Below are 13,496 nucleotides of genomic sequence, written 5' to 3' on the forward strand. Positions count from 1 at the left end.
TCAAGGTGCCTTAGTGGGTTGTTAATATATGCTCAAGGTGCCTTAGTGGGTTGATAATATATGCTCAAGGTGCATTAGTTGGTTTATTTATATGCTGAAATTACATTAGACGGTTGATAATACATCGTCAAGGTGCATGGCCCAATATGTGACACTATAGTTTCCAGAAAATAACGATCGCGCTATAAACCCGTCACGACCTGACGTTCATTTGCATAAAATCTAATGTTTTTCATTATACCATTACCCCTGTCCTTAGAAGCTAGTAGCGTCCGAGATCTCTAGCCCGCAACTCGAAGCTCAAAACATCTTACTACTTTCAACCATTCGACGAACTAATTGCTTCAGGGTTACTTCATTACAATGGTAATAGATGTTCAACCTTCTCTTTTTCTCTATCCAACTCTTGGCAAATAGAAAGTTCATTGTCGAGCGGGCCTACCCGAGGGCAACAAATTCAAGTCGTCAAACAGCGCTGGAGCTAACGCCCAGCAGCAGCAGCATGCAATAACTGTACCCTTGCAAGTTGAAGAAATTCTGCAATGCCTGGAATCGGTGACAATCCTATTTTGGCCTATCTAACGTTGTCTCTACTATTTAAACAATTACTATTTTCTTGTTGTACATGTAGATTATACAAATGAAATTGCTGCTGCTAAAGACATTTATTGCAGACTTAACTCACCTAATCCGTTTTCTTAATGGAGTAGTGAGACTAGTGTAGAATAATAATAAATAATAATAATAGCGGTTTCAGCGTTTAGTAGGCCGTAGGGCTGTCACCGATCCTTAACATCGCACAATATTTATAGCTTGTTGCGGTCTCGAACTCGCAATTCACTGCTACAATTCTGCTGTGCTTAACCGCCCGGCCTCCTCGCCGATTCTGACCATAAACTGGCGCACAGAGCTGGGATCGAACCCGCGCCTCTGCGCCAATTCTGGTACTCTGAACTGTCACCACTAGGCCACCCTGCTAGACTAGATACAGCTATATAAGAGACTAACGTAGCTGTGCATGTATAGGCTGACCGTTGACTCCAGGCGAGTCTACTTAAAGAGTTACCTTTGTTAGCTATGGAGATGTCTCCTGATCCTCCAAATAGGCTGAAGGCTGAACTCTAAAGATGGTTTTTGCGGTATGAATTATAGTCCATACACTGCGTTTGAGGGCTAAAACCTTTATTGGAGCTGCGCCTTGTCTTAAATAAGGAATTAAAAGGGTGGACTTTGGAAGATACGTCGTCAAGATATGGTTTTTAAGCCCAAACAAAGGCAGCAGTATTCACGATGCGTTGCCGCGTTCCCAGTAGTGATCGGGATGTGATGCGCAGTAAATTTTAATGAGAAATGCTGCCAACAACTGCGACGAATTTAGCGTTCACGCCCTGCAGCAGTCAGTTTTCAATGTCTGGCAGGAGCTCTCTCCTGCCATCATCCGACATACCGGAAACCTTGCTATGTACAATGTTGCAGATTTCTTTTAAAAATTATTTTAAAAACGCATACTTTGAAATCAAGGAATTCTTTGAAATATCTTAATGTAATACGACTTAACGATAGATCTTCATAAATTACTGTTATTTGCCATACCTCGTAATTGAGAGAGCCACGCTGAGTTTCATGCAAAATTAAGTAGAAGTGTAACCGAATGAATCATATTCTATAACATAAATATATATACATATTTTATCATTCAAATTACCGGATAACAAACATTCAAGAACTTGGTCTATTATATCAATAAATTCTTAGAAACAAATATAATTTTTTCAACAAAGTAAGAAATCCTGTTGACGTATCGGTATAATGTGGAAATAATTTCCTGTTGACGTATCGGTATAATGTGGAAATAATTTCTACGTTGAACAAACGGCATAGAAAGAAATTAAAGGAAAAGGGACCCCAACGATCGGGACAAAAGCATGTACGATCTCATGGGTGAGCAGCCGTCGCTAATTCAGAGTAAATATAGGTTCACATCCAATTATTGAATTTCAAAATAAAGAAACCCTCTACAAATATCGAAATTAGTGTGGTTGGGTGGAATTTCTTTATTTATGCAGATTTGATTGAAGACCGAGCGTACTTTTTATTTATAATTTTCTTATTCAATGAACCGAAAAAAATTTTTGCTGGTATTGGGAGATAGAAAAGCAGGTTACCAAATGACATTTTACTGGAATAAGACGTTTCGAATATATAATGTTCATTATCATGTGGAACAGCCTACCTGATAGCATCGTTGACGCTCCGAGTATGAACATCTTCAAAAACAGACTAGACGAAGCTATGCAGGAGCATATGTTCAGTCTTAAAATGCCTAGCAAATTACGGACCAGGAAGAAATATCGCATGGATGTGTTACAACGCAGTTTTTTAGTTTATAGCTGTGGCCCCTGGTATTGGTTCTTGTTTCAAATTCTAGTAATCCTTCGGGGACCTTGTATAAGCCATGAGTATACTTGTGTGCTTCAATGAGGTCACCGAGCGAGCAGGCGTCGATAACTGAGGCTCAGAAGCTTCATAATCTTTAACATTTCCTCATAGGATTTGCCTTTCAAGCCCGGAAATTTCCTTGTTGCACGTCTTTGAACACGCTCTATTAAATTTTTGTCCTTTTCAAGTTGTTGTGACCACACGACGTGTCCGAACGCGAGGTTCGGGCGCACGACAGAAACAAACAACTGCTTCATCGCTTCTGCATCTAGGAACTCGAAAGAGCGTCTGATCAGTCGAAGTCGTTTATTGGCTTTATTAACTTGACCTTCAAAATGCTTGGAAAACTTCAACTTATTGTCGATATAAACTCCTAAAAATCTTTTTTCATTGTCGAATTCGGCATCACCACTCTGTCGTTGCAACCGTGTGTTCTCATACTGTAATCTTGCTTCAGTCTTGAAATGCCTAGCACCATACGGACCAGGGCCCATACTTTCATGAAAAGTTAAGAGATCGTAAGTTCATCAGCCAATCATTGACGGCCTTTCGAGCCAAATCCACCAATCATGGACAAGAAAATAGAGCGTAAGTACTTACGTTCACTTAGCGAGTTTTGAAAGTATGGCCCCAGGCAATCAGTCCCGCAGCTATCTCAAGCAATCGTCAGTTATGGAAGGATCGGGTCTAGAAGGCCGGATCCCTTGTGGAATCAAATCATGAAAAGTACAAGAATCGACAACAGGCCATGGGACTATTTCTTCAGAGCTGACATTCATTCTTTTTTATTCTAAACGTACCTAATGATGGCTGTGAAGACTATTCTGATGATTCTTCCGCCGATAAACTCACTCTTCAAGCTGTCCACCAGTGACAGAACCAGAGGCCATAGTTTGAAACTTGTTAAAGAGCAGTGCAGGCACCAGGTACGCTTGAATTTCTTCTCCGTCAGATTGGTGAACGTGTGGAATAGCCTTCCTGAGCTGGTTGTTTCCGCCCCTAGTGTCAACTCATTCAAGTCTCGCCTGGACGCTCACTGGTCTAAACTAGCCACCAAGTACGACCCGGACTGCTATCACTAAACTCGTATTTGGAACCCACCACGCACAGCACGTTGCCTAATAAAACGTATCACCATGATTGGTGAACAGGCCTCTAATAAGGCCTTCAACACCTCAACCCGTCAAAGTCAAGTCAAAGTTAGCAAGACTACTTGACATCCTCTCAACACAGGCACCTCTAACATTGATTGAAAGCCCGGGACCGGAGTAAAGAAGAAACCAGAGCCCTTCACCATGCTTACCAAGATTTACAAAATGGAATGAAAAAGTTCTCTCAGCATTTCATCATATAGCACTAACTCACTCTCAGTTTTTTGGAACCAGATCAGCCGCTAAACTTTTTTTTTACTTTTTTCTTCTTTTTCTCTCTTCTTCTTCTTGCCACACACAGTTTTTTGGAACTAGATGCTATTCGAGGTGAAACTACTGAATCTACCGCACGCGGTTGTTTTGCGTTAAGCACTATTGGATAAAGCTAAATCTTATTTTCGAGTGCAAAGTGGAAATTTACATTGAACAAATGATTGATTCACCTTATTTCATCACTCCGCACTCTCTTGGTTGAATATTTTCTGAGATATAGGCGTTGAACTAGTTAAACCGTAATAGGAAATTTTGCTTCAATCACTATTGGCTAGTGCTAAATTTTGTTGTCGAATGTCGAGTGCGGAGTGGTGATTTACATCGAAAAAGTGATTGAATTACGTTATCTCATCACTCCGCACTTTCTGGGTTGAATATTTTCCGAGATATAAGCGTTGAACCAGTTAAGACGTGCCCTTTTAACATAACATAACATAGTGATGTCGGCTCTGAAGTGTAGGCCTGATGTGGCCTGCCACCGATTCTTTTCCATTTCGTGCCTTGTTCATAGAATCTAAACTCGTGTCATTTGACCGGATCTTTTCATGACTGGCGATAGTTTGAAGAAGCTACTAGACTTCCACCGGGTTCGATAAGGAGCTAGGCAACAACTTCATTATTACAACTTCAAGCACTATTAGCGAGTGCTACGTTTTATTGACGAGTGCTATGAGGTGGTTTACAAGAAAATATGATTGATTCATTTCAGCACTATCTTTGTTAGATTTGTCAAATATGTAGTCACAAGATTGGAAAGTTCATACAAAAAATAAGGCTATAAGTTTAATCTCGTACAAATGGGCAAAGTTTCGTTTTTAGCTTTTGTTATTTATCAGTTTGTAAATTTTGTTTTTGTTTTTTAAAACACAGAGAGAAGATATGCTTAGTTTCCGTTCTTAATTTTCCAATACAGGATAATCAAAACCGTTACTTTACTTCTTGCTAAATTCGCGGAATTCGTTCAGCCGCGCTATTCTATTGATCAATCGTTCGCCACTTCAGCGTCTTCAGCTTCTATAAGTGGAGTCTTTTGGAGAGAGTCCGGTACGTTCATACGGCAAGCATCTTCAGATTGTGCTCTGTGAATCGTGATCAACGTAACGATTTTTTTCATGCTTAAACATAAAATTTTAAACTATTACGGTTATTCATTCACTAACTTGATTTTGTATTGCACTTTTCTTTATACCACGAGTATATTAGCTAAGTGTTCAATTTCAGGAACCCGGCTGGCCGCTGGCTCTCTGGCCCTTACTCCGGCCCCTTAGAATAGAATAGTCTATACTCTATAGAAGTGTCGGCGTTGAAGAAATAGGCCCATGGCCTGTTGCCGACGATCCATAACTGACGATTGATTGAGATACCTAGCTGCTGGAGCTGGACTTATTGCCTGCTCCGTAATTTGCTAGGCATTTTAAGACTGAACATATGCTCCTGCATAGCTTTGTCTAGTCTGTTTTTGAAGATGTTTTCCCCTTACCCCCTCCTCTTCTCGTCCCGAGAAGAGGCAGTAGCTAGGTAGCTACTAGGTAGGAGTAGATTTGTGAAATAAATCATAGTTTAGGTCAATTACTTTAAATTCTATGATGCCTGGTGGCTGGTGCACAATTCAATATATGACATTCTATGCACAATTTTGTGATGACCGATGATGCACTAATTTTTCGATAAGTGAAATTTTTTTGCTGAGCAAGGTAAATGTAATCAACCCACTGTGCAGAAATGGCCACCATTTTTTCTTTTGATTGAGGTATGTACATTCTGCAAATAAAGTTTTCATGCTGACACTTGTCTGCCACTTTTTTCTAAGTGAAATTTTTTAATATGACAAATATTTTTTTTATTACATATTACAGACCTTAGCAGAAGAAACTTTTCAAAATATCGTTTTTCACCATTTCTTTCAGTAATTTTTCAAAGCTAGTAAATGTAGTATTTTTTAACTTCCTTAATACTACATTAGATAGGAAAAATGTTGACGTTTAAGCCACTATATTTAGTTTTACAATATTCCAATTAATTTTGCTACTAAAACAGTTTTATGCCGTGTCAGAGGACTGTCCCGAGTTATATATACTCCGCCCATCCCGAGTAGCGTAGCCCTGGTTGATGGTAAACATTCTCCCAACTCCTTAAAATTTTGACAACAAAAAGACTGGCCACCATTCAATACCTGAAAATATGCCACTTTTCCTTCATACATTTGTCTCCTGCTTAATATCAAGTCATTCACTGTGATCATACATCCATAAATTATGATTATTTTTTTGATGGTGCATGCACGGTCTCATAGCCTTAACATAATCCAATTATTCTTGCACCCAACATTAAAATGTAAACCTTTATTAAAATCTTCTATATCTTCCTGTATATATGGTAGGTACTCTTGCAATTTACATAACGTTTGATTTTTCTTTTCAGGTGATTCATTGGTTATCTGTCAAATTCCTTTTCATGGCTCCTCCTATTGTTGATTTTGCATACATAGATGTGCAAGGAAATGATGGCAATAAATTGACTGCAACCTGCAAGTTTTGTACTTCTGGAAAAACAACAATTGTATTCAGCAAGCGCACTTCTGGGAATTTGGTTAGGCATTTGAAGCGCAAGCACAAAGCTGCTTTTCGTACCTACTACCATAAGTATGTTGCAAAAAAAAATTCGACTGTTCGACATAGAATTTTGAAAAAATGTTCAAAAGGTTCATTGCCATATCAAAAAACAACCCAATTAGTTGCACCCACCCAATTAGTTGCAGCCACCCAATTAGTTGCACCAACCCAATTAGTTGCACCAACCCAATTAGTTGCACCAACCCAATTAGTTGCACCCACCCAATTAGTTGCACCAAACAGCTTCCTCATGACACAACTTCGTCTTGTGCAACACAGCTTCCTCATGACACAACTTTGTCTTGTGCAACACAGCTTCCTCATGACACAACTTCCCCTGATTCAACACTGCTTCTCCTTGACAACAATTCATCTGAGGAGGAAACAAGGCCCCCACACACAGCTTACCAAACGTTGAATAGCTTACCTCACTGTTCCAGCTGTGCAGAACTTATTTGTGCTAGAAAAATGTACAAAACTTTACTACAGCTTGCATTAGAAAAGTGCAAGCACAGAAATGAATGTTGCTGCAAGAAGATGTTCAAGGAAAGTTTTTTAGAAGAACATGATGAAGAGCAAAATGTTTCACAAATCAAAAATGAAAAGTTTGATGATTCCAGTTTTGTTCCACAATATGACTGCAAAAAAGGTACGAATACATGGAGAGGTCATCATGTGGTTGGTGAATCTTGGTTTGATGGAATAAGCTCCGCAGACACCAGAAGCAAAATAGCTGCCAAGAAAACGCACCTGGAAATTCCTCAGCTCATAAATGCTATCAAATTTTGTGAGCATGAAGATGCACAGCAGCTCAAACATGGTCGTCCAACCAGTGATGAGAGCCAAAATGCAACAAAGAACTCGATGATTGCTGGGATATTCATGACTACTTATTCCTTACCATTTGTTATATATACTGCATTGTGCACACTTCTCTCAATAATTTGCCCATCTCATTTAAGTCATCCCTTGGGCAACCAACATCAGACTTACTTTACGCTTCAAAATATAACTCTTGCCAATTATGAAGTTTGTGCCACAACAATGAAGAATTTCTTTGCAACCACCTTTTCAGCTACAAGAAGTACCAGAAAATTCATGATTTGCTATGGCAGAGGTACAATTCCTATGGATGCCTCTCGACAATCTACTGTTGCCACCTATGTTGCTGACAATGGACTGCCTAAAGAAGTTCTCCTTGATGTTTCAATGGTGCGGCATGGAAATATGCTGTCAACTATGAATCATTTGAAAAAAATTGTGGCATCATTTCTTGATCCATCATCTATTGCCTTTATATGCACAGATGAAGCTGCTGTATCCTCAGGAACAAACCAAGGACTCATGGAATTGTTGAGAGCTACTGATAAATATAACAATTTACTTGAACTTCCTGACTTTTACCATAACTTGGAAAATTTGTTGAATGAAACAATGCCTCAATGGGTCATTGACACTTTATCAACATGCAGAGCTATTGGATCATTTATGAACAACCACAATGTAATGAAGCAAATCCACAGGCATATCAATGTTAGTCTGGGATCAACTTTTACTGTAAGCCTAAACCAGAGTCAGAGTCAATCTGCTGAAAATGTGCAACTCCACTTAGAATCCATTTTGAACAACATCCAAATTTTATTTGAAGCCTTACCGGAATTAATACATTATAAGAATTCAATTGGTAACAGAGCAAAATTAATTCTAAGATTGCTCGCTAATGATTCTTTTGTTGTCAGAATGATGATGATTCATAGACTTTACAGAACTATGCTTAGTAAACAAAAATCTGCCCAAGACATTAGCTTTGGACCATTAGAATACAAGCACAAAGTGGACAGCCTTTCTACAGAATTGTGCAAATTGAAAGAGCCTTCCATAGAGATTCAAACCTTCATGAAGAGTGGAGTTATAGTGTTGAACTCTGGTTCTTACACCTCCTATAACTATAAAGGAATTAAATTCAAAGAAATATCATCAAACCTAGGCCTGGAAACCACAAATAAACTTGACAGATCAAGAGATGATGACATGACTTCTTTGATTGAAGAGAATTCCAAATGGATAGACAATATTTGTAAAGAAGCCTGCAATCACTTAGAAATCCCTGCTCCCATAATTTATGCTAGTGAGTCATTTTCTCTCCATTGCAAGTCATTTATGATTTCAAAACAATTGACAGCTATCAAAAAACTGTATGATTCTGTGAACATTCAATTTGAGTCATGTGGCAGTGCATGCGCAGGACACCAAGAGTGCACTTGTTTAAAAAATGACTATACCAACTTCATGGACGTGTTTCAAAGTGAGTGGCAGGCTGCACCTGACAACAAACTCCTCAATAATGAGACTAAGAGATCACAGTCCTACACCCAGGCATTTGCTCATTACATCAGCACAAACAACAGAGAAACAACATATCCAGTCAACATTATTCGATGCCTTGAAGTCGTCCAGCTCATGAAGCCAACTTTATCACCTGCAAGAAGAGTGATGTCACATGTTGCAATTACTTTGAGAAATAGATTTGAATCCAAGGACTACTTGAATGAAGCAAAATGTGATGAAGATACCCTCATTGATACTGTGCAAATGGAAGTTTTTCTTAGATGCAACACGAACATGGTACAGCACGATGCTGACCTTGCAAAAGAAATCTTTCTGAGTAAACATGAAGAATCTTTAATGAAAACTGAGAAATCTACAGATGAGGGTACAGAAATATCAAATAATTTGATCAAACTTGGCAGTGAAGTCGGGACAAAAAATGTACATAAAAGACCATGTATTCATGATTCAGAAGAAACAGACATCAAAAAAATTAGAGTCAATTGTTTGACATCAGAACATGAAGAAGCTGAGCAGAGCCTCCCTCAAGTGTCTGATGGTGAAGTGAAGTCTGAAGGTGAGTCTTTGTGTAATGCTTGAAAGTTCATGGCATGTTTGTTTCAATTCCGTTTGTGATTTGAAGAATGCAGCAAGAGAAAAGCCAGAATTTTATTGAATATTAAGCATTTTGCTATGGATTAAAAAAATTCTCCATGCCATGCTAAAATTTATCAAAAGTAAATTTTCCAACACTTTTTACCAGTGCCTTTTGGAGCCTTTCTCTAACTTTTTGCTAGCATTTACCACTCTGATTTCCTGTATATTTATTAGTGCCTTGCCAGTACATGCACGGCCAGCTATTAATTAATAAATATGTAATAAATATTAATTAATTAATGAATATTCATTAACAGCTGTTATTAATAGTTGGAAAATTGAGTAAATATTCGGTTTAAAGCTGATGGTGGGCTGATGGGTCCTGCAGTTGTGTGGTTTGCTGCAACTGTTGAAAATTTTTGCCACGTCTCATGTTAGTCAATCAACATTTTTGTTAAGTAAGAAACCAGAATAAAATCTTTCATAATGCAACAATGGTTTCACATTTGGAAGGCCTGTACATATCACTATTAGAATGCATTCCACAGTTTAAAGCACTTGTTCCACTCCTTAATTTAGTCTAGTTAGATAATCAATAAGTCCTTCCCTTGTGCAGTACTGGAAGCTGGTGCTCTGTTGCCTGTCCATGAAGTATTTGTCGTCGACAAGATCAAGGAGGAGTTGGAGGATGTAGACATCAAAGAGGAACCCTTCTATGATGAAAAGGTTTGTATCATTATATTTTATGTACATGCTAGAACCTAAGGTAACATTTGTACCATTGATTTAAAAAAAATTTTAAGTTTGTCTCTCACATTATTTTAGCTTAGCTCCAGTTTTGATCCGAACACATGACTAAGTTTGGTAACATATGGAAAAAAATTGTCCTGATCTCTGATAAAGACCTGGCAAAATTTGTACTGAGGTCAAACAAAGATAGAACTGAGAGCAGAATCTTGTAACCTGTTGAGACCAAAGGATTGTCTAAATTTTGGAAAAAGTTTAGTTGTTTTTCAACAATTTGGCAGAAAAAATTTCTTTATATATCAGAAAATTTTAAAAATATCTAAGGGTTTTAATGTCTATCAACTTTGAATAGGTAGGCATAAAAGCTGTAAGAGAAAAATTTGAAGAAATTATTTCCCAAAGCTAAAGCTCAAATCCAAGATTTTTATAAATCATTTCAAATGATATGAAGGTTTTTTTGCATTGTATTTGTTAGCAATTATTTCATTTGTGCAATTTACAAATATGATTTACAATTATTTATGATTTACACATATGAGTTGATTTACAAAACCAATTACGTAGTACTGTTAGATCTCTGCTATGCCATCCAAATAAGCTACCTCTTCTCATTTGGTCTTAAGTTTGGAGTTGCAGATACTTACCTTGAGTTTGTAGTAGGAGTATAGATGGGCCCAATGGTGCATTGAGGCCATAATGAATAACAGGTATATGGTATATATTGTTAGCCTTCAGGCAGAACCCTGCCTGTAAATGACCTGCTCCTGCACCTACAGAGCAGCGGCGAGTCGTCCACGGCCGGGGGAGCTGCAGCAGCGACGTCTTAGATCAGCCAGCAGCAGCGAGCAGTTTTCCATGAAGTTCCATCAACGTAATTTTCCTAAGCATTTAATAATATAGGTAATTTATGTTGATTTTATTTTAGTTTTGTTTCAAATATAATTATTTAACATGGCAAATATAATGTTAAATGACCATTTTCTGAATCATGCAACGTTAGACAACAAAGTTTATGCTCATTGAGCTCTGTAGTGTATAACTAAAGCGCCCCGAACAGACAGTGATTTTCAGAGGTCAAACCCCCCGACTAACCGTTTACTCTTCCTCACTGCAGTTGTGTATGCCTTGATTATGCGTTTAAATAATTGAGGCAGTTTCATATAGAGAGATAAACATCCGGCCTGTGTAATTGCTATAAATGTGTGACCAACTATAGTTCATGTTAATAATTACCCATGTCAATAAATTTCTCTACATCGCAGTCCCTGGCGGATAGACCAGGTTCTGGGCGTCCAACCCTGCGCCCTAAGCCAGCGCCAGGCACCGGCGTCAGCTCTCCTGCTGTTGCGGATTGCCCGAGATTTCCTTAAATTTATTAGACTGCACCTCCTGCCCCTCCTGCGCCTCTGCCTGTGTCCATCACTGGCAAGTGTCAACGCCTCCTGGCGTTATAACATAGTGATGTCGGCGCTGAAGAGTAGGCCTGATGTGACCTGTCGCCGATTCTTTTAATTTTCGGTAGTTTAAATGGAGATTTCGTGAACTGTACTTTCACTTCAGCCTAAGCATTTTGGCCTTGATACGCTCAATTTCCTACATGAATATCCCATTAGAGAAGATCATGAAGATGAGAACCTATTTTTTCTATGATTTACGAAGTGCAGAGCAGGTCGTTCATTTCGTTCACAATGAATCTATTCTTGTTTCTCATGCCGTGTCGGTGAGTCCTTTTATACTTCTGAGTTTGAAGCTCGAGTTCAAAGCCGATGTAAGAATAAATCTTACAGTGCAGTTGCTGTGTAATTCTTACCTGGGCAATGCATCATATCACTGGCCAATGACGACGTATTCCTATGTTGTTAACAGGGAAACAATTAACTTCTGTCACTTTGCAACCAACGCTGGTGAAGGGAGAAATGAAACGAGTGGAAATTCTTGAGTTTATGCGCAAAATATATGCAAGTTTTTCGTCTTAATGAGTTAGGAAATTTGTTGTTTCTTGGTCAAATCCGTCTGTTCTAAATTATTTGTTATAGCTGCTCATATAATGATTTTTATGGTAAATTAGAAATGATCTTCTGATTCGAGAATTCCATGCTGTTTGCTATGTTTAATTCCTATTATTGAAAAATGATTTGAAGGGAAGGTGCCGGTGCCGGCAGAAACACTTTATAGGACAGCTGCTCAAACGAGTTCTCAGTGATAATATTTCTATGATAATTAGAATTTGATAATTTAGAAGTGTCGGCTTTGAAGATTTGACCATCAGGCCTGTTGCCGGTTCTGAACACCACGGAATTGTCACAGCTCTCCAAGTCGCGAACACGCAACTCACTGTCCCAATCTTGGCTGTCCTGACAACTCGGCCACCTCGTCGATTGGAATCTTGCATGCTAGAAAAAAATTTCCGACTCAATAGATTCAATAAAGGGGAGAAAGTTCAGCTTAATAGATATATACATATCTCTCAATCTCAGAAACTGCTGATAATAATATAATTTTAATAGCCGCGTGACCATTTTAGAAATATTTAAACCGTAAGAACTGATATAAATTTATTTACTCAGGTCCTAATTTATTTTACAATGTATAATATAATTTATTTATAACCCTTTTTCAATCCAACCAATTACAGACATTGGAGAACAAGTTCAATTTCCACCCTTGCGAGGACTGTACTTGACTCATTCTGCGGGAAGTTTTCTTTCAATAACAGGAAACATTTCATGATTTAGAGTTGCGTATTCTGATCAATGCCTGCAACCTGAGCCTCCGCCTCCTGAGTGCCGTATATATAGTACAACTTTCTATTATTTATTTTTAACTGAGAACTTCGTTTAACTCACAACAATTTAATAAGCAAACAAAAATATGCGTTTTTCGACGAGTCAAGTGAATAAAGATCTACCGATGAAAAATAATTAAGGTAAGATGTTCATTATTAACAATAAAAAGATCATTCATTTGTTCACTTATAAGGCTATCCCTATTGGTATCTCAAGGCCAGGTGATTATAACGTATGGCCAACATACAAGGGTTTCAATTTATTGAGCCTACAGCGTACAGTTGAAGAGCGTCGCATCGACTTACCATTGCTGCGAGTATTGCTTCCTAGTCCGACTTATTCTAGTAACTTTTGTTGCCGACTGTACCAGAAAAAACTTAGGAGAACGCGGCACTGGGAAGTCCACTATAATGACTGATGAAAATTTCGAAATTTGTTTGAGCTAGTTTATCGAATTTTAAATTTTTTTCGTAGAGCTGAAGAGCATATAGGTAGAATTATGAAATTGATGCGCAGCGTAATGGAGAAGCCATTTGACGAGGTTTGTGCAATATGTAATTGAT

At 38.3% G+C, this 13,496-nt stretch overlaps 1 protein-coding gene and 1 long non-coding RNA gene across 3 annotated transcripts; both read left to right on the top strand.

Moving 5' to 3' along the window:
* Positions 1-6,717: 6,717 nt before the first annotated feature.
* LOC108676604 lies at positions 6,718-10,553 on the top strand. Its single transcript, XM_018164713.1, has 3 exons — positions 6,718-9,380; positions 10,017-10,126; positions 10,500-10,553. Exons 1-3 carry the CDS (start codon positions 6,944-6,946, stop codon positions 10,551-10,553), a joined length of 2,601 nt encoding a protein of 866 aa, XP_018020202.1. The 5' UTR covers positions 6,718-6,943.
* A 307-nt stretch (positions 10,554-10,860) lies between these two features.
* Positions 10,861-11,939, top strand: LOC108676605. 2 transcript variants are annotated; one of them, XR_007156894.1, is made up of 2 exons: positions 10,861-11,047; positions 11,410-11,939. It is a non-coding gene; the product is annotated as an uncharacterized LOC108676605 (long non-coding RNA). The 2 variants fall into 2 exon arrangements; XR_001931186.1 differs by having other exon boundaries at positions 10,861-11,018.
* Positions 11,940-13,496: the final 1,557 nt, after the last annotated feature.

Source organism: Hyalella azteca, unplaced genomic scaffold, assembly GCF_000764305.2.
Source record: "Hyalella azteca isolate HAZT.00-mixed unplaced genomic scaffold, Hazt_2.0.2 contig9802, whole genome shotgun sequence".
Taxonomy (NCBI): domain Eukaryota; kingdom Metazoa; phylum Arthropoda; class Malacostraca; order Amphipoda; family Hyalellidae; genus Hyalella; species Hyalella azteca.